The sequence below is a fragment of the Triticum aestivum genome, chromosome 3B, assembly GCF_018294505.1.
Source record: "Triticum aestivum cultivar Chinese Spring chromosome 3B, IWGSC CS RefSeq v2.1, whole genome shotgun sequence".
NCBI classification, from domain to species: Eukaryota; Viridiplantae; Streptophyta; class Magnoliopsida; order Poales; family Poaceae; genus Triticum; species Triticum aestivum.
This window is the reverse complement of record NC_057801.1, coordinates 55,548,669-55,568,613: the sequence shown is the minus strand read 5'-3', so window position 1 is coordinate 55,568,613 and position 19,945 is coordinate 55,548,669. Positions and strand designations below refer to the sequence as shown.

Here is a 19,945-nt window from a genome sequence, read left to right as displayed (position 1 = left end):
GTGTGTGTAGTGTGTGTGTGTGTGTAGTGTGTGTGTGTGTGTGTGTAGTACTGTGTGTGTGGACATTGGCGGCTGGGGCGAGCTCACCGGCGAGGCGACGACGGGGCGGCGACGAAGGGGCGACGGGACGGGGCGGCGACGACGGGGCGACGGGACGGGGCGGCGACGACGGGGCGGGGCGGCCGGGGCGACGGGACGGGGCGGCGACGACGGGGCGGGGCGGGGCGCGGCGACGGGGACGACAGGGACGACGGGGACGGGGACGGCCGGGGCGGTGACGTCGACGGGGGCGGCGACGAGGGGCGGGGACGGCCGGGGTCGGCGACGAGGGGCGGGGGCGGCGCGACGGAGGGAGGAAACAGAGGGAAGAACAGAGGGAAACTGAATTTTTTTCAAGTGTTGTATATACAGGATGGACCTTTAGTACCGGTTGGAGCCACCAACCGGTATTAAAGGTCTGTTTTTGCCAGGCCAAGCGGCGGGAAGCGCACCCCCTTTAGTACCGGGTGGTGGCTCCAACCGGTACTAAAGGGGGGGGGGTCTTTAGTACCGGTTGGAGCCACGACCCGGTACTAAAGGTGTGCGCTGGCTAAAGGCGGTGCGCAAGTTTAGTCCCACCTCGCTAGTCGAAGGGCTACCGCACTGGTTTATAAGCCCCAGTGCGGTAGCTTTCTCGAGCTTCTCTCCTAAGCAGGCCTACTGGGCATACAAATTCATTGCTGCCATGTGGGCCTACTGGGCCTTTGCGGGCCTACATCCTGGCCCAACAAAAGGTTGAGTTTCTAGTTGTATGCAGGCCGCTTTGGCCCAGTAGGCGGGCTTTTTTATTTTCTTAATTTTTTTTGCTTTTTTATTTGTTTTATTTATTTTTGAGTCGTTTTTTGCTGAATTTTGAGTTTCTTTAGGTGCCACGAACCGGTACTAAAGGTGCTGGACGGGCCCCAGACTGACAACACCCTGCCACCACCCTCTTTAGTACCGGTTCGTGGCACGATCCGTACTATAGGTTCGACACGAACCGGTACTAATGAGAACGGCCGGCTAGCCATTGGAACCGGCACTATTGGACACATTAGTGCCGGCTCAAAATCAAACAGGCACTAATGTGTCTCATATTAGGTCATTTTTCTACTAGTGAAACTGGTTATTCAAAAATGTCAAACAATTCATTTCAAAATAGTGAAATAGTTTATCTAAGAAATGTGCAGTTGAAATATATGTTTTTTTGTGAAACAAGCCAGTGTAATGTGAAATATAGCTTCTGAATTGTGAAGTAGTAACCACAAAAGGTGAAATTATAATATATCATTGTGAAACAGATTATTTGAAAATAATAATTTTGGATATATTTCAAACACATTTAAATTTCAACATTTCACATTTCGTATGTGAAAGAACTCTATTTCACTTGAAAAATCTGTTTTTGTGAAACAAGACAACGAAAATGAAATATTGGTTTTGAAAGGGGAAATTTTTATGAAACTGAAATTTCAACTTGTGAAACTGATTATTTGGGAAGGTGTAATAGTTTAGTTTCAAAATAGTGAATTATGTTATTTGAAAAATGAGCAAGTGAAATGGGTGTGCCTTTTATGAAACAAGTCAGTGAAAAGAAAAATATAGCTTATGAATTGTGAAATAGAAACCACAGAAAGTGAATTATAATGTATCATTTGTGAAACTGATTATTCTAAAATGTGAAACAATTTATTTCAAAATAGTGAAATAGTCTATGTGAGAAATGTGCAGTTGAAATATATGTTTTTTTTAAACAAGCTAGTGTAAAGTGAAATGTAGGTTCTGAATTGTGAACTAGTAACCGCAAAATGGAAAATTATAATATATAATTGAGAAATGGATTATTTTAAAATATGAAACAATTTATTACTAAAGAGTGAAATATGTTATTTGAGAAATCTGCAATTGACTGAGACTTAAAATAAAAACAGGTACCTGAAGCATAGCAAAATCGAATAATGTTAGCATAGGCACTGTGAGCCCGTTTCTTTTTTAAATTTCAAAGAAACAGAGTTCTGAAACTTGAAAAATGTATTTTTGTACGCGCACATATAGTGTAATATATCGTACGAATTTGCATAAAAAATCATGTTTGTACGTGATAGGGATCACAAATAATAAGCTACAGGGAACCCCATTTGGTCAATGTTCATCCATCTGGAGATAATGAAGATAAAATGTGAACACATCTGGATCACAAGCTACAGGGAACCCCATTTGGTCAATGTTCATCCATCTCTTTGTATCATGTGCCATGTGCCAGTCCAATGCAAAAATTCGTGCCTATAAAAGAATCTATGGAATAGCGCATAGATATTAACCTTTACAAAGACAGAAAATAATAAAATAAAATAAACAATTAAAAAATTCCATACAATTTACACAGAGGTTACACTTTCTGAAATATGCAAGGTAAACATATAATAGTGGTTTTTTTGCAAAAGGAAGTTTCGTAAGAAGGAGTGAATGAATGTCTTTTATATTACCAATAAAAAATAAAAAAAGTAAAACAAAAAAATGGAAAATTTGCACACAATTTACACGGAAATTGCACTTTGTTATAATATGCAAGAATCAACATGTAATAGTGGAATTTTTGCAAAAGTAAAGCTTTCACAAAAAATGAATGAATTATTTGCATTGGTATTTGATCCACGATGTCTCTACTTCTCAAAATCAGAACAATGTAGTTTACTCAGAAAGAATGAATTAGTGGCATTAGTATCACCCTTTAAGAAGAAAATAAAAAACATGAAAAAACTAACACACAAATTAATCAGAAATTGTGTTTTATTACAATATGAAAGCATAAGGATATAATAGTGGAGTTTTTGCAAATAAGAAGTTTCCAGGAAATAGATTAATATCATCGGTATTACACTATGAGAAAAAAGAAATTAAAAAGAATATAAACAAAAAATCAAAATATGAAGTTTTCAAGGGAAAAAATAATCTAGAACAAACAATATCAAAATTTGCACACAATTTACATTGAAATTGCACTTTTTTATACTATGCGAGAACAAGCATATAATATTGGATCGCAGCGCAGAGACGCAGAAGCCATAGTCCACATCCTTGTGGATCGCGTTGCATGAATCCACCACCGTGTCCATCGGTGCGCCGGCCTCAAGGACGGCCAGCACCGTGAAGTCTTTTTGCGCGGTTTCGGCATGTGCCGACAACCATCTCACCACTGAACAACTACTTTAAGATGTGGTCCACGAAGAGCAATTATTCATCCCATTTAGTTATAAAAAATGAATACTACATCAAATACAGCTGTTAGCCCACACCTTTTGTCTTTACCTCGCATGCATAGATTTGACATTTCACTCTCTCTCTCTCTCTCACTCACTCACTCTCTCTCTCTCTCTCTCTCTCTCTCTCTCTTCACATAAGTATGCATCTGTCTTTTCTCTTTCCCTTGAAAAACAAACCCATGGACTTTTTTTCATCTTGACCAATTTAAAACATATATATCTTTAAGAACATAAGGTTATTTGTGAAATAATTTATGTATTTGAACTCCTGCCGTCAAGACCTTTAGAAGTAAACCAATTTTTGATATATTTGAAACACGCTTAAATTTAAGTTTCACATTTCGTATGTGGAAAAAACATATTTCACTTGAAAAATGTGTTCTTTGTGAAACAAGACAGTGGAACTGAAATATTAGTTTTGAAAGTGAAAAAAAATTGAAACTGAAATGCCAACTTGTGAACTTGATTATTTCAAATGTGTAATAGTTTAATTTGAACAGAGTGAAATATGTTATTTCAAAAATGAGCAACTGAAATAGATGTGCTTTTTATGAAACAAGCTAGTGAAAAGAAAAAAGTAGCTTCTGAATTGTGAAATAGCAACCACAGAAAGTGAAATTATAATGTATCACTGTGAAACTGGTTATTCAAAAATTTCAAACAATTCATTTCAAAATAGTGAAATAGTTTATCTAAGAAATGTGCAGTTGAAATATATGTTTTTTTGTAAAACAAGCCAGTGTAATGTGAAATATAGGTTCTGAATTGTGAAGTAGTAACCACAAAAGGTGAAATTATAATATATCATTGTGAAACAGATTATTTGAAAATAATAATTTTGGATATATTTGAAACACATTTAAATTTCAACGTTTCACATTACGTATGTGAAAGAACTCTATTTCACTTGAAAAATATGTTTTTGTGAAACAAGACAACGGAAATGAAATATTGGTTTTGAAAGGGAAAACTTTTATGAAACTGAAATTTCAACTTGTGAAACTGATTATTTGGAAAGGTGTAATAGTTTAGTTTCAAAATAGTGAATTATGTTATTTAAAAAATGAGCAAGTGAAATGGGTGTGCCTTTTATGAAACAAGTCAGTGAAAAGGAATATATAGCTTATGAATTGTGAAATAAAAACCACAGAAAGTGAATTATAATGTATCATTTGTGAAACTGATTATTCTAAAATGTGAAACAATTTGTTTCAAAATAGTCAAATAGTTTATGTGAGAAATGTGCAGTTGAAATATATGTTTTTTTGTTCATATTTTCAAATAATCAGTTTTACATCATATACGACAATTTCAATTTATGTAGTTATTATTTCACAATTCTGAAATATGTTATTGGCTTGTTTCACATTTTCTGAACTGAAATGTGTTAGTCCACATACCAAATGTGAAATGTTGAAATTTAAATTTGTTTGAAATGTATCCAAGAACAGTGTAGGTTTAAAGGTCTTGGCGTCAAGAATTTAAATATATATATAATTTAAATACGAACTTATGGTTCAAAAGATATGAGTGTTTTTAATTTTCTAAGATGAAATAAAGTCTATGGATTTGTTTGCAAGGGAGAGAGAAGAGACTGATGCATGCGCCTCCTTCTCTAACAAAAAGTAGTACTTCGGGGCTGCTAGATTGACAAAAGTAGTACTCTGATGGTGGATCAGCTATTGAAATGCCAATATTTCATAAACAACGAAAATCTTTTATACAACACAAGAGTCAATAAACGGTACATGGTGTCACCAGTTGATAGGCTAGCAGGTTGCCGGTACCTACAGGAACCGCCCAATTTTCCGTTTCGTGGCCAGCACTAGTGCGACGACGAGGAGGATGATTGGGCTGCGGCTCGTCATGGTTTCTTTGTGGTGGTTGCTCGCCTAACGTTCGTATCTGTTGCTTCCTGGTTTAGTCATGTTATCTAAATGGTAAATGGTGCATCTAAACACTCATTTAATGCTTAAGATACGGCGTATTATCCTGAGATCTTCTGCGATTAGCTTACTATGAAGTATGATTGCATATATAAAAGTTTGAGATATATGCTTCATAGTATGGATTTGTGGAGCGTATCTCAAATGATTCAATCGAAGCTGATGAATTTATTTTCTTTTATTTATGATATGATACACCCACAGTAAGGTTGAACTAATAAGAAGAGACAAGGAGGGCAGCAGGAGGGAGAGACAGATCGAGAGACAATAAGCCACCACCATGGCCGTTGGCACATCCTCTCTGATGCTCGTCGGCGCTCTCCTCCTCCTCGTCCTCTCCTCGGCCACCGAAATCCACGGCGGGCCAAGCTCCAGAGCCGCGCCATGTTCCACGCTGGCCCAGCTCTGCACCAGCCTCGGACCTTGGTACGTAGCGCCGAACGTCTGCGTGTCCACACTCTGCGTCGACCCCTCCTGCCGCTCTGCGCCTGACTTGCCGGAGCTCGCAGTGATCGCCACCAGGCTAACGGTGTACAACGCCACGGTGGCCAAGGCCAGCATCGAGCATGCGCTCGCCCACGCCAAGGATGGCAAGGCTAGGAAGGTCATGCAGTCGTGCCTCCAGCTCTACACAGGCGCCGTCCCAAAGTTGCAGTGGGCGGCGCGGTCGGTTGCTGCTGGGCGATATAGCGGTGTACCGGAGGTGCTAGAGGATGCATCTAAACATGTCTCATCTGAGTGCACCGATTTGGCCGGCAAGGTGGCACTTCCCAAGGAGAACGGCGAGTTCTTCATGATGGGCTACGTCGCGAAGGCCGTCGTCGAATGGGTGCAGCTTTTCGGCTGACCAATGGATGAATAACCCACTATTCCCCTCGGTAATAATAAGATAAAGACGCTGTCAAAGCTGTAACAACTATGCAATGTTGTATTTGTGGCCGGCTAATCAAGTCACCGTACCTTTTCGTTATCTTGCGTGAATTCTCTACTCCTAATGGAGCAGTTGGTAGTCTACGCCGGTCAATTTTCGTCCTATCAAAAACGGATTTTTTTCATTCTTTTTTTCGCTGTTTTTTTCGTCACCTCCCTACCCCACCCCACCTCAGCCCACCCCACGCACGCATCCCAAAAATAACCACCCCGCAGGAGAAACGCGGTTCCTCTCGATCCCCTCCCGTCGCCGCCGCCGTCCTCTCGATCCCCCCATCTATCGTTGCCGCCGCCGCCGCCGTCCGAGGGGGAGCCGCCGCCGCCGCCGCCGTCCGAGAGGGAGCCGCCGCCGCCGCCGCCTCTGCAAGGCAGGGCGGTTTGAACCCCGCAGCCGCCGAACTCCGGGAGATGCCGTCGCCGCCTCCTCTCCAGGGCAGGGCGGTTTCAGTCCCTGCCGCCGAACTCCGGAAGACGCCGTCGCCGCCGAACTCCATGACTCATGGCTGCCACACATCTTCCTCCAGGCACGGCCGCACCCCTGCAAATCACAACCAGCGCCATGATGGCCATGGCCTTCCCACGCATCGGCGCTCCCCTGCAGATCTTGCTCCATCGATGGCCTGTACATCGGCCAAGGTCGAGGGCGCTGCACCATCCTTCTAGCGTGTGGACGGTCGCCGGTGGTAGGTCGACAAGGAGGAGGAGCCCATCAGCACGCCATGTCTCCCAGCCACTCCTGAGATGGGCGATCCAAAGGGATCAAAAGGAGGAAGAGGAGACCCCTTGTAGCGCAGATGTCCAACGTCCATGCTCTTCTTCATCCACCTGCCTCTCTTATCTCCTCTGGCTGGAGGTCGATGGCGGATCAATGCCTTGCTCTGCCCTGCCCCGATCTGCAAGGAAGGAAGGCGGCAGCAGGGATTGGAGAGAGGAGACGAGAGGACGGATGCTGATCGGGGATAGACGAGGTGGTCTCGGTCCAGAGTAAGACGAGAATGACAACTGGAAGGCAAGACGACGTTGGATGGAAGGGAGATGGAGCGAGACAGAAGGGGCATGAGGAGAGGCCGCCGTGGATATTTTTGTAGCCACTCGCATGTGTGCTTGCTTGCTGATTTTCGCATGTGGGCGTGGTGTGCCCTTGCCGCTGTGCGTGGTGTGCTGTTGAACGTGTGTGTTGTGTGCTTGCTCTCGCGCTATCTGGTAAATCACCATGCACTTATTTTTCTTTTGCTAAACAATTCATGATCACCACACTACTGAACTCTTTCTTGAACAGAAGCCGCCTGAACTTAGAAGACGACAGAGGCGTCAGCAGCTGCAGGTGGCCCGGAGGTGGGGGAGTGGCACTGCCTGCAGTCGGTGGCCTTCTTGAGAGCGCTGCGGGCGACGCTCCCCCCAACCAGCCCCATGGTGTGTCTGCAGGGGACGGAAATCGCGCGTCCACGAGGCCAGCACAAGATCAGACTGATCAGCTATGGTTGTGGTTCCTCGTTGCCCGAAGGTGAAAATACCATGCTGCTCGGTACTTGTCCTCCCATGTATGAACCGTTGCAGATGCAGGTGATGTGAACATATTTGTATGCGTGTATGTAGCCATGATGCAAAATTCAGTTTACGTGATGTGTGTCTTCAAAGAATTTGGCAGTTTTGGCACTAGGATTTTTTGGCTAAATGCATCGCCTCAACCATAAGTAGAACACAAACAATTGTGAGACATATCTGATTGATACATACGTGGACCTTTAGACAATATAGAACTGAATAGTTTTCATCATACCAATTAGCTACCTATTTTTTACATTTAAATTCTTTGTGAACTACTGTAATTGTTAGATACATATGAGTTTGAATAATTATTAGTAGCACGTACATGTCTATCATTGCTGATAATGCTAGGTACGTCCATAGTTTAATGAAAGATTTACAGTTTCGGTATTGTCCTAAATTATTTGTTGTTATATCCATGGTTTAATGAAAGCTTTACAGTTTATCTGGACGTCAAACATTCCAAGCTTCCTTTTTGACAGCCGACAGGTGAACTAAGAAAGGAAGGCTTGCTCGAAAAGTTTTACTGTCTTTCTGGCAACTTCTCAAACAAGTCAACATTATCACTCACCCTGTAGATGGCCGGAGAATGCGCAGAGCGCCAACGACAACCTCAAACAAATGCAGCAGAGCAAGGTGATGAATTCTCCCATGTTTCCTAATCCGAATTTTTGCTCGAATCTCTTGATTGTTTGATCCAGTTTGTTTTTACAGTACAATGATTCCTAATCTGAATCTTTGCTCTAATTGTTCGATCGATCCGTTTGTTGTTATCGTGGTGCTGGTCCCTGGCCCCGACGTACTAATCCTCGTCGCTGATGCCTCTGACCCGGTCTTCCTCATCGATGCGACTGAGTTTGAGATAATGCATAAGCATGCAGCTTCGCTTCTCAAGCAGAAGCAGACGCTGCTCCTTGACACTCTCCCCATCTAGATGTGTGTTGACATTTATCTTACCTTGTTTCGAACATAAATTGATTGTTTATCAAGTAGGAAAATTTGGTTTCCTCTGCATGGTGTGATATTGCTCCCTTTTCTAGGTCTAATTTATGAAGAAACAAGTACAGATGCTCTTCTAATCTAAAAAAGTAAAAAAAAAAGAAACAAGTAGTATAGAGCTGCTGACAGACACTGACGTACGAAAGAATTTTTCGTGCTTTGGGTACGTACTTTCTTTTAACCTTCTGGCACTGCTGTTTTATTAATTTTTCCAGATGTTGCAGTCTGTCAAATAGATCCATATCAGGTGGAAACCTAAATTAAGTTCATGCAAGGTGGAAACTATCTAGAAATATTTTCATAAATTGCGAAGAATCCTACTGATATTGTTGATGGGGCATTTCAAGATAAAACAGAAGATCTTCTCGGGTACAACTAGACTGCTTGCAGGAAAAACAAGTAATCTACTTGAATGGCTCTGCAATTACACCGAGGATGGAAAACTTATCCACTCTGCAGGTGTACTATTGGCTTCTCAAGAGTAGATCCATGAAGGCTGTTCCTCCAATATAAATGGTTGTAGAGAAGATAGGTTTGACATTATCCATAGACACATATTGAGGCTTTCTTTTTTCTTGAGATGCAGCAAAGGGTTCAAATGGAATGACAAAGAAACTTATAGAGGAAAGGAAAGCACATACTGATTGTGTAGGGCTTTTTGTTGATGTAATTTTCCATGCCGGTGAACCACTTTCTGCATATATTCAGGCGGATTCAGAGGTAAGAGTTTTTTATATGTTGCTGTTGCGGTGCCTCAGATGTCTGTTACTTAAAATTTTAATATTTCTATTTTACTATTGTTAGCTTTGTTTTGTGAAAAAAAATCTTGTTTTGCGTATTTTAAATGTATCCGACCTAAGAATTTTGTAACTTCAACACATGTTTTGGCACTTGATTTTTGTTTCCATCGTATATCTTCTTTGAAGGCCACATGTGATTGATGCACACACATACCATGCAAAATCAACTTTATCTCAAGTTAGACCCCAAGTACATGTGAAACATAATGGCGAACATGCGATACCTCTCCTACGGCAGATTAGGAGGTGGATTAGGAAGTCGGCCAGGCTGGTTAGAAAATTAAGGACGCATGTTAGAAAAGCAATTCATTGTTGTCATTTGATAAAGTATTCTATCTAATGCCTTCCTGTAGACACAAAAGGTTGTTTCGGAGAACACCCTCGTCGATGAGAACCAAAGACAGTCAAAAGAAAGTTTAGTGATGAAAAATTGACAATTAGTGTAAATCTTGTTGCAACACATGTCAGAGCGGCATGATAAGCTCGCTTTCTCTGATTCCTTGGAGCTCCATCATAAATAGTCTCATGTGCATATAACTAACAAATAAAAATAAGCACATCATAAGCTTGAAATTCCTTTTACCTTGTCAAATATGTGTTCCTTTAACTCCTCTGTCAGCTCTTGCCAATACAACCTACAAATAAAAGAAAGCTATAAGCATTGTCTCTTCAAATTGATTGTAATGTCAGCATAACGCTTGCTTCAAACAAATGATTGATTCCGGCTAGCCTTAGTAACAAGTTTTGTGTCATCAATAATGGAGAGAATACAAACAAAGAACTCGAGGATAAAAGACATGTTAGTTCAGTTGATGATTAATCACTTGGAAGCATAAAACCATCTGAAGTTACTGTGCATTGGGAGAATGTTTGTATAGGTTAAAGAATAGAATTCACACAGTATGATCCTATTTAAACTCTAAAATATATTACATATATAGACATCACTTAAAAGGCATCCATAATCACTGACACCAAGCTTCATAATCAGATAATATGCCTCCTAACCTGAAACTTGTTAAATCGCAAAAGCACACTTCAAATAAGTGAGAAAGAAAATACTACTGAATATCCAATGTGAGGCACTAAATACTACTAAAATTGTGGATCACATACAGGAATTGATACTACTGGAAATATGATGAAAGTAAAAATTACTTTCTCAAGGGCTTCCTCGACTCCAGCATTACCTGCCATAGAAAGTCAAGGACATTCCGGTTTCAGCTCAAACTCAAGAAGCCCATACTCTAAATCAACACACATGCTCTAACGATGTCCATACCTTGGTTGTGACCCGATTGTCCTCGGCGGTGACGGGCTTTGCTTCCCTTTGGCGCCGCCGCTGCCGCGCACCGCGGGGTCTTCGTAGGGCTTCTTCCGCTTGGACCGCTTAGGCAAACCCGCCACCTCGCGATTCCTCTTGTTGGCGCCCGGGTGGTCGCCACCGCCGGCCATGACGACGTTAGGTGGTGCTGGCGAATGAAGGAAGACGGGCGGCGAGCGAGGGTTTCTTGGTAGCGCCAGAGCAAGGCTTCGTCGTCGCGCTAAGCTTCGCCACCGCCCACCACAGGATCGAACAAATCGAGCCACCGTGACGGTTAGAGGAAGATGCTGGCCTAGGGATGGGAGAACGGGCTCGGTGCGCGGCATGGAGGAGAGATTGTGGGGAGAGGAGGGGACAACCGACTTCGTGGAGTGGAGAGGAGGATGCAGCGACGTTGTTGATGGAAGGGAAGCGGCGGGGCCTGGAGCATGCTCGAGCTGAGAGAGTGAGATGAACTGTGCGGTGCCATTGTCTAGGGAGGATAAGGATGTATAGTAGGTGACGCAAAACACAGAAGAATTGCTACTTGCATTTATTTTTGTTATCACTATATTCAAGATAATACTAATTTAGGAAATTGCATGGATGTGTCTGGCTTTTTTTTATGCTCTGGTGGGACGGTAAATAATTGGTTCGTCTGGTTTCCACGGTGAGTATTCTCCGTTACACATTTTAAGACCGTCGATGTGAAATATTCATGCTAATTGCATAGCTTGCTTCTACAAGATGGATATGAGTTGAGAAAGAAGTTTTTATTATACTTGCTCAAATATCGTGCCAATAGACTTAAACGACAACATTCTTGATAGTGTGCGGGAATTTCTTAAATGCATCAAGCAGATTTTAATTTGTAACAGAATTTTAGTTAGATAATAGCTCTATATGTATACATCATCAAATTCTTCCTTCTTAATCATTTGTTGCAAGTGAATAGGACTTCAATTATTATCTGATTGTGCACATGCTATATTTTCTGTACGTCTGAAATTTAACATACACTTTACCAAAATATTTCAAAAGCCCGTGGCAACGCACGGGCATTCTACTAGTGTACTACTAGATAGACAGTGTTGGGTGGTTGCTTCACCGTAAAGACCGACCACAATGCCTACATCTACGTCTACGTCTACGTCTATGTCTACGTGTTTACTGATCTCAAGCACGTACGTGAGGCGCAGGCTCTTTAAGACTGCTCGCGGCTAGCGACACAAACAACAACAAATACGAATACATGTTTTATTTGACGCTCATGCTGGACGGAGCAAGCGGGCTTTTTGTCCCGCTCGTGGCCCGCTCAGGACCGGACCGGACGGTCCTGGCCCGCTCGAAAAAATGGCCGGCCGGTCGGGATACAAAATTTCGGCCTGGAATTTACTCGGTCCGGTTCAGTCTTTGACCGGTCCAACCGAGCGGATCGCACCGCGCTGCAGGCTGCTCATCGTCGTTGCGGCAAGCGGCGGCACCATTCTCTGCCGGTGAGATGCGCGCGCCGCAAGTCCAACAGCCACGCCCTGACGTCCTTCTCCTGCGCGACCGCGCCCCTCCTCGATTTGTTTCTTTTATTCAGTCGAACAGAGAAGAATACTCGTGTCGCGTGCATCATCAAGTAGAAGAGAACAGAAGAAGAAAGAACACGCTGTCACACCCGTGATTATCGAGAGGAACAGGGGCAAGAGACAATCACGGCCCACTTCCTTGTTTTCCTTTTAATCATCCTATTAGATCCAATAATTAAGGCGCCTTCCCGGGACAACTCCTCGCTGTCGTTCCTTTTATTCAACTAGCAAAGTGGTCTGCGCATGCTCGTTGGCTAGGACCTAACAATGATAGGTCAGAAGAAGTTTACTGGTATTTTTAGATTATTGAGAGGAATTCCCTTCAATGTCTTGAGAAAAATGGAAGGGCACGTTTGCGTCCAACAAATCCGGACCGACATGTAGTTGGACGATCATGTTTCTGGTGTGGGTCCGGCTTGTCGTAGAATGACAACTTATGTTGCCCAACACCGGTAGTTCCGTTGTAAATTCATTCATGCTCAATATTGACTGTTTTGTGGAGAGGTTCCACATGCATTGAATTTAAGTCAAATATGAATGATTGGCATCAGTGAGTGATTTTTTTATTCATATGACCGTGTACTATATGTTTGCATGGATATGCTCAAACTAAGTTGCAACATGAAAAAACATTAGGGTAAACACACATATATGCAATACAATACTCCCAGAATGTAAGACGTTTTTTGTCTTTGCATGGTCCATAAAATGTTTATATATTTTTTACGGAGGGATTTTTTTAGGGAATGTACAATGTACAGCCTCATAGCTGATTAGTAGTGATCTAAACACTCTTGTATTTCTATCCGGAGGAAGTAGGAAACTTTTTGTGTTGTTTCTAAAAAAGTTATTTTTTCTGTAAGTATGATTATTTGGGCTTTAGCCAAACAGGCTCACACAGATGCAAAGCGCCCACATCTTCACTCCCACTAACACCTTCACACAGTCACATGTTGCTCTTGCCCGATCCCCTTTCTCTTTTCCTTATTCTCTCCGCCGACTGGGAAATTGTTGCGGCTGGATGTGGTCCGGCTGATACCACCGTGAAAGATGAAGCTCCCATCAGTTTTCTCGCTTCATGCCCTGCCTTGAGTTTGCTCGTCCTCATCTGCATCCAACCCCGCAGCTCGACTCATTGGTGATGCATTCATCCAACATCTAAAAGATACTCACAAAATAAAATACAAAAACAACTAACAAGGTAAACAAAACACGAAAGCAAAGACACATAAAAAGAGAAGAAGAAAAAACCCTAAAACAAACAAAGGGAAAGAGGAGGGCTAGATCGCACAAATTAATGGGCTTTGGCCCAGTAGCCAATCTACTGACCCAAATATGGGGCCAGTCAAAAAAAGAACCCAACACAACAAACAACATGCGGCAGAAAAAAAAATGCAGCGCGGATCTTAGAGCAAATTTTGACGGCCAGAAAATCGACTGGGCCAAATTCAAAATTCAGGCAACTTACAAGTAGCGAAAGTGTAACCAAAAACAGTATAACACAGCCACCTAGGCCCTTCTACAACGATTAGAGATGCTGCAAACTGTCCGATCAACTCATTCAACGGCGCTGATCTTCCGGTTGTTCCACAGCGCGTGCCCCACAGCCTATTCACCACTTCGCCTCGCGTCCCAGTCGGCCCAACATTAAACGGGCCGCTGCTCTGAAGAATGACTTGGAGGCTCTCTAATTCACTGATGCAGGCCATGTGGCTTAGCCTTCGGTCATGAATAGACAAACAGTTGCTATCAGCACGGGGCTAGGGGTATGGGTGAGGGGTCGCGTGCCTCTGGGATGCTTCTATGCTATCTGTGGTGGCAACGGCCTCATCACACCACCGCATGCCCCTCCCTAAACCCTAGACCCGGCCTCCGCACGCCCACGTTGAGGAGCAGACCGCCCTCCTCTAGGTCCTCCCATCCTCCATCATTGTTCGCACAACATGGACCTACTCTAGGTCCTCCCATCCTCCACGTGCCAGTCCAATGAAAAAACTAGTGCCAATAAAAAATCTATGGAATATCGCGTAGCTATTAACCTTTATAAAGATAGAAAATAATAAAATAAAATAAATAATGAAAAAATTTCCATACAATTTACACAGAGGTTACACTTTCTGAAATATTCAAGGTAAACATATAAGAGTGATTTTTTTGCAAAAGGAAGTTTCCTAAGAAGGAATGAATGAATGTCTTTTATATTACCAATAAAAAAATAAAACAAGTAAAACAATAAAATGGAAAATTTGCACACAATTTACACGGAAATTGCACTTTGTTATAATATGCAAGAATCAACATGTAATACTGGAATTTTTGCAACAGTAAAACTTTCACAAAAAATGAATGAATTATTTGCATTGGTATTTGATCCACGATGTCTCTACTTCTCAAAATCAGAACAATGAAGTTTACTCAGAAAGAATAAATTAGTGGCATTAGTATCACCCTTTAAGAAGAAAATAAAAACATGAAAAAACCAACACACAATTTAATAAGAAATTGCGTTTTATTACAATGTGAAAGCATAAGGATATAATAGTGGAGTTTTTGCAAATAAGAAGTTTTCCAAGAAGGAATAGATTAATATAATTGGTATTGCACTGTAAGAAAAAAGAAATTAAACAAAAATAAAAATAAATATAAACAAAAAATCAAAATATGAAGTTTTCAAGGGAAAAATAATCTAGAATAAGCAATGTCGAAATTTGCACACAATTTACATTGAAATTGCACTTTTTTATACTATGCGAGAACAAGCATATAATATTGGATCGCAGCGCAGAGACGCAGAAGCTATAGTCCACAACCTTGCGGCTCGCGTTGCATGAATCCACCACCATGTCCATCGGTGCACCGGCCTCAAGGACGGCCAGCACCGCAAAGTCTTTTTGCGCGGTTCCGGCATGTGCCGGCAACCATCTCACCACTGAACAACTACTTTAAGATGCGGTCCATGAAGAGCAATTATTCATCCCATTTCGTTATACAAAATGAATACTACATCAAATACAGCTATTAGCCCACACCTTTTGTCTTTACCTCGCATGCATAGATGTGACAGTTTTCTCTCTCTCTCTCTCTCTCTCTCTCTTTCTTCACACACGTATGCATCTGTCTTTTCTCTCTCCCTTGCAAAACAAATCCATGGAATTTTTTTCATCTTGACCAATTTAAAACATATATATCTTTTAGAACATAAGGTTATTTGTGAAATAATTTATGTATTTGAACTCCTGCGTCAAAACAACCAATTTTTGATATATTTGAAACACGTTTAAATGTAAGTTTCACATTTCGTATGTGGAACAAATCTATTTCACTTGAAAAATATGTTCTTTGTGAAACAAGACAGTCGAACTGAAATATTAGTTTTGAAAGTGCAAAAAAAATTGAAACTGAAATGTCAACTTGTGAAATTGATTATTTGAAAATGTGTAATAGTTTAATTTGAAAAGAGTGAAATATGTTATTTCAAAAATGAGCAACTGAAATAGATGTGCTTTTTATGAGACAAGCTAGTGAAAAGAAAAATGTAGCTTCTGAATTGTGAAATAGCAACCATAGAAAGTGAAATTATAATGTATCATTGCGAAACTGATTATTCAAAAATGTCTAACAATTCATTTCAAAATAGTGAAATAGTTTATCTTAGAAATGTGTAGTTGAAATATATGTTTTTCTTTGTGAAACAAGCCAGTGTAATGTGAAACATAGGTTCTGAATTGTGAAGTAGTAACCACAAAAAGTGAAATTATAATATATCATTGTGAAACAGATTATTTGAAAATAACAATTTTTGATATATTTCAAACACGTTTAAATTTCAATGTTTCACATTCCGTATGTGAAACAACTCTATTTCACTTGAAAAATCTGTTTTTTGTGAAACAAGACAACGGAAGTGAAATATTGGTTTTAAAAGTTAAATTTTTTATGAAAACGGAATTTCAACTTGTGAAACTAATTATTTGGAAAGGTGTAATAGTTTAATTTCAAAATAGTGAATTATGTTATTTAGAAAATGAGCAACTGAAATGGGTGTGCCTTTTATGAAACAAGTCGGTGAAAAGAAAAACATAGCTTATGAATTGTGAAATAGAAACCACAGAAAGTGAATTATAATGTATCATTTGTGAAACTGATTATTCTAAAGTGTGAAACAATTTATTTCAAAATAGTGAAATAGTTTATGTGAGAAATGTGCAGTTGAAATAATTTTTTTTTGTGAAACAAGCTAGTGTAAAGTGAAATGTAGGTTCTGAATTGAGAACTAGTAACCGCAAAAAGTGAAATTATAATATATAATTGTGAAACGAATTATTTGAAAATCTGAAACAATTTATTACTAAAGAGTGAAATACGTTATTTGAGAAATCTGCAATTGAAATAGGTGTTTTTTTTAAAGAAGCCAGTAAAAAGTAAAATGTTCGTTCTGAATTGTGAACTAGTAAGCACATTAAGTGAAATACATTGTTCACATTTTCAAATAATCAGTTTTACAATCGTATATTACAATTTCAATTTATGTAGTTATTATTTCACAATTCTGAAATATGTTATTGGCTTGTTTCACATTTTCTGAACTGAAATGTGTTAGTCCACATACCAAATGTGAAATGTTGAAATTTAAATTTGTTTGAAATGTATCCAAGATCAGTCTAGTTTTAAAGGTCTTGGTGTCAAGGATTTAAATATATATATATATTATTTCAAATACGAACTTATGGTTCAAAAGATATGAGTGTTTTTAATTTTCTAAGATGAAATAAAGTGTATGGATTTGTTTGCAAGGGAGAGAGAAGAGACTGATGCATGCGCCTCCTTCTCTGACAAAAAAGTAGTACTTCGGGGCTGCTAGATTGACAAAAGTAGTACTCTAGTGGTGGACCAGCTATTGAAATACCAATATTTCATAAACAACGAAAATCTTTTATACAACACAAGAGTCAATATACGGTACGGGGTGTCACCAGTTGACAGGCTAGCAGGTTGCCGGTACTTACAGGAACCGCCCAATTTTTCGTTTCGCGGCCAGCACTAGTGCGACGACGAGGAGGATAGTTGGGCTGCAGCTCGTCATGGTTTCTTGGTGGTGGTTGCTCGCCTAACGTTCGTATCTCTTGCTTCCTGGTTTAGTCATGTTATCTAAATGGTAAATGGTAGTGCATCTAAACACTCATTTAATGCTTAAGATACGGCGTACTATCCTGAGATCTTCCGTGATTCGCTTACTATGAAGTGTGATTGCATATATAAAAGTTTGAGATATATGCTTCCTAGTATGGATTTGTGGAGCATATCTCAAATGATTCGATCAAAGCTGATGAATTTATTTTCTTTTATTTATGATATATGATACACCCACCGTAAGGTTGAACTAATAAGAGGAGACAAGGAGGGCAGCGGGAGGGAGAGACAGATCGAGAGACAATACGCCACCACCATGGCCGTGGGCACATCCTCTCTGATGCTCGGCGGCGCTCTCCTCCTCCTCGTCCTCTCCACGACCACTGAAGTTCACGGCGGGCCAAGCTCCAGAGCCACGCCATGTTCCCCGCTGCCCCAGCTCTGCACCAGTCTCGGACCTTGGTACGTCGGGCCGAACGACTGCGTGTCCACACTCTGCATCGACCCCTCCTGCCGCTCTGCGCCCGGCTTGCCGGAGCTCGCACTGATTGCCACCAGGCTGACGGTGTCCAACGCCACGGTGGCCAAGGCGAGCCTCGAGCATGCGCTCGCCCTCGCCAAGGACGGCAAGGCCAGGAAGGTCATGCGGTCGTGCCTCGAGCTCTACACCGGTGCCGTCCCAAGGCTGCAGTGGGCGGCGCGGTCGGTTGCTGCTGGGCGATATAGGGGTGTACCAGAGGTACTACTGGATGCTAGGTACGTCTCATCTAAGTGCACCAATTTGGCCGGCGAGGGGGCACTTCCCAAGGAGAACGTTGAGTTCTCCATGATGGCCTACGTCGCGAAGGCCGTCGTCGAATGGGTGCAGCTTTTTATCGGCTGACCAATGGATGAATAACCCGCTTTTCCCCTCCGTAATAATAAGATAAAGCCGCTGCTAAAACTGTAACAACTATGCAATGGTGTATTTGTGGCCGGCCAATCAAGTCACCGTTGCTTGGTCCCTTTTTCATTGTTGTTGTGTTGGGAAGTGGTTGGTGGTTGCTCGACCGGAACGACCGACCGCAATACCTACATCTACGTCTAAGTCTACATGTTTATGTGACTAAAACAACAACGAATACTACATGTTTTATTTGACGCTCAGGCTGGATGGAGCAAGCGGGCTTTTTGGCCCGCTCATGGCCCGTTCAGGACCGGACCGGACGGTCCTGGCCCGCTCAAAAAATTGGCCGGTCAGGATACAAAATTTCGGCCTGGAATTTACTCGGTCCAGTCCAGTCTTTGACCGGTCCAACCGAGCGGATCGAAGCGCGCTGCAGGCTGCTCATCGTCGTCGCGGCATGCGGCGGCACCATTCTCTGCCGGTGAGATGCGCGCGCCGCGAGTCCAACGGCCACGCCCTGACGTCCTTCTCCCGCGCGACCGTGCCCCTCCTCGATTTGTTTCTTTTATTCAGTCAAACAGAGAAGAAAACTCATGTCGCGCGCATCATCAGGTAGAAGAGAACAGAAGTAGAAAGAACACGATGTCACACCCGTGATTATCGAGAGGAACAGGGGCAAGAGACAATCACGGCCCACTTCCTTGTTTTCCTTTTAATCATCCAATTCGATCCGATAATTAAGGCGCCTTCCCGGGACAACTCCTCGCTGTCGTTCCTTTTATTCAACTAGCAAAGTGGTCCGCGCATGCTCGTCGGCTAGGACCTAACAATGATAGGTTAGAAGAAGTTTAGTGGTATTTTTAGATTATTAAGACGAATTCCCTTCAATGTCTTGAGAAATATGGAAGGGCACGTTTGTGTCCAACAAATCCGGAGTGACATGTGGTTGGACGATCATGTTTCTGGTGTGGGTCCGGCTTGTCGTAGAATGACAACTTATGTTGCCCAACACCGGTAGTTCCGTTGTAAATTCATTCATGCTCAATATTGACTGTTTGGCGGAGAGGTTCCACATGCATTGAATTTAAGTCAAATATGAATGATTGGCATCAGTGAGTGATTTTTTTATTCATATGACCGTGTACTATATGTTTGCATGGATATGCTCAAACTAAGTTGCAACATGAAAAAACATTAGGGTAAACAAACATATATGCAATACAATACTTCCAAAATGTAAGACGTTTTTTGTCTTTGCATGGTCCATAAAAATGTTTATATTTTTTTTATGGAGGGAGTTTTTTTAGGGATTTACAATGTACAGTCTCATAGCTGATTAGTAGTGATCTAAACACTCTTGTATTTCTATCCGGAGGAAGTAGGAAACTTTTTGTGTTGTTTCTACAAAAGTTATTTTTCTGTTAGTATGATTATTTCGGCTTTAGCCAAACAGGCTCACACAGATGCAAAGCGCCCACATCTTCACTCCCACTAACACCTTCACACAGTCACATGTTGCTCTTGCCCGATCCCCTTTCTCTTTTC

General features: G+C 41.8%; 2 protein-coding genes and 1 long non-coding RNA gene across 4 annotated transcripts; all 3 read left to right on the top strand.

Moving 5' to 3' along the window:
• Positions 1 to 5,495: 5,495 nt before the first annotated feature.
• On the top strand, positions 5,496 to 6,197 carry LOC123064713 (uncharacterized). The gene has a single exon (XM_044488129.1). The coding sequence runs from the start codon at positions 5,508 to 5,510 to the stop codon at positions 6,072 to 6,074; it is 567 nt and encodes a 188-aa protein (XP_044344064.1). The 5' UTR covers positions 5,496 to 5,507; the 3' UTR covers positions 6,075 to 6,197.
• A 162-nt stretch (positions 6,198 to 6,359) lies between these two features.
• On the top strand, positions 6,360 to 9,534 carry LOC123064712 (uncharacterized). 2 transcript variants are annotated; one of them, XR_006430775.1, is made up of 4 exons: positions 6,360 to 7,360; positions 7,437 to 7,661; positions 8,188 to 8,341; positions 8,920 to 9,528. It is a non-coding gene; the product is annotated as an uncharacterized lncRNA (long non-coding RNA). The 2 variants fall into 2 exon arrangements; XR_006430774.1 differs by having other exon boundaries at positions 7,437 to 8,341; positions 8,920 to 9,534.
• An 8,266-nt stretch (positions 9,535 to 17,800) lies between these two features.
• LOC123064710 (uncharacterized) lies at positions 17,801 to 18,654 on the top strand. Its single transcript, XM_044488128.1, has one exon. It carries the CDS (start codon positions 17,831 to 17,833, stop codon positions 18,395 to 18,397), a length of 567 nt encoding a protein of 188 aa, XP_044344063.1. The 5' UTR covers positions 17,801 to 17,830; the 3' UTR covers positions 18,398 to 18,654.
• The last annotated feature ends 1,291 nt before the right edge of the window (positions 18,655 to 19,945 follow it).

Excerpts from the sequence above, each read along its gene's own strand:
- LOC123064713 (XM_044488129.1), top strand. The coding sequence starts at position 5,508 with ATGGCCGTTGGCACATCCTCTCTGATGCTCGTCGGCGCTCTCCTCCTC.
- LOC123064710 (XM_044488128.1), top strand. The coding sequence starts at position 17,831 with ATGGCCGTGGGCACATCCTCTCTGATGCTCGGCGGCGCTCTCCTCCTC.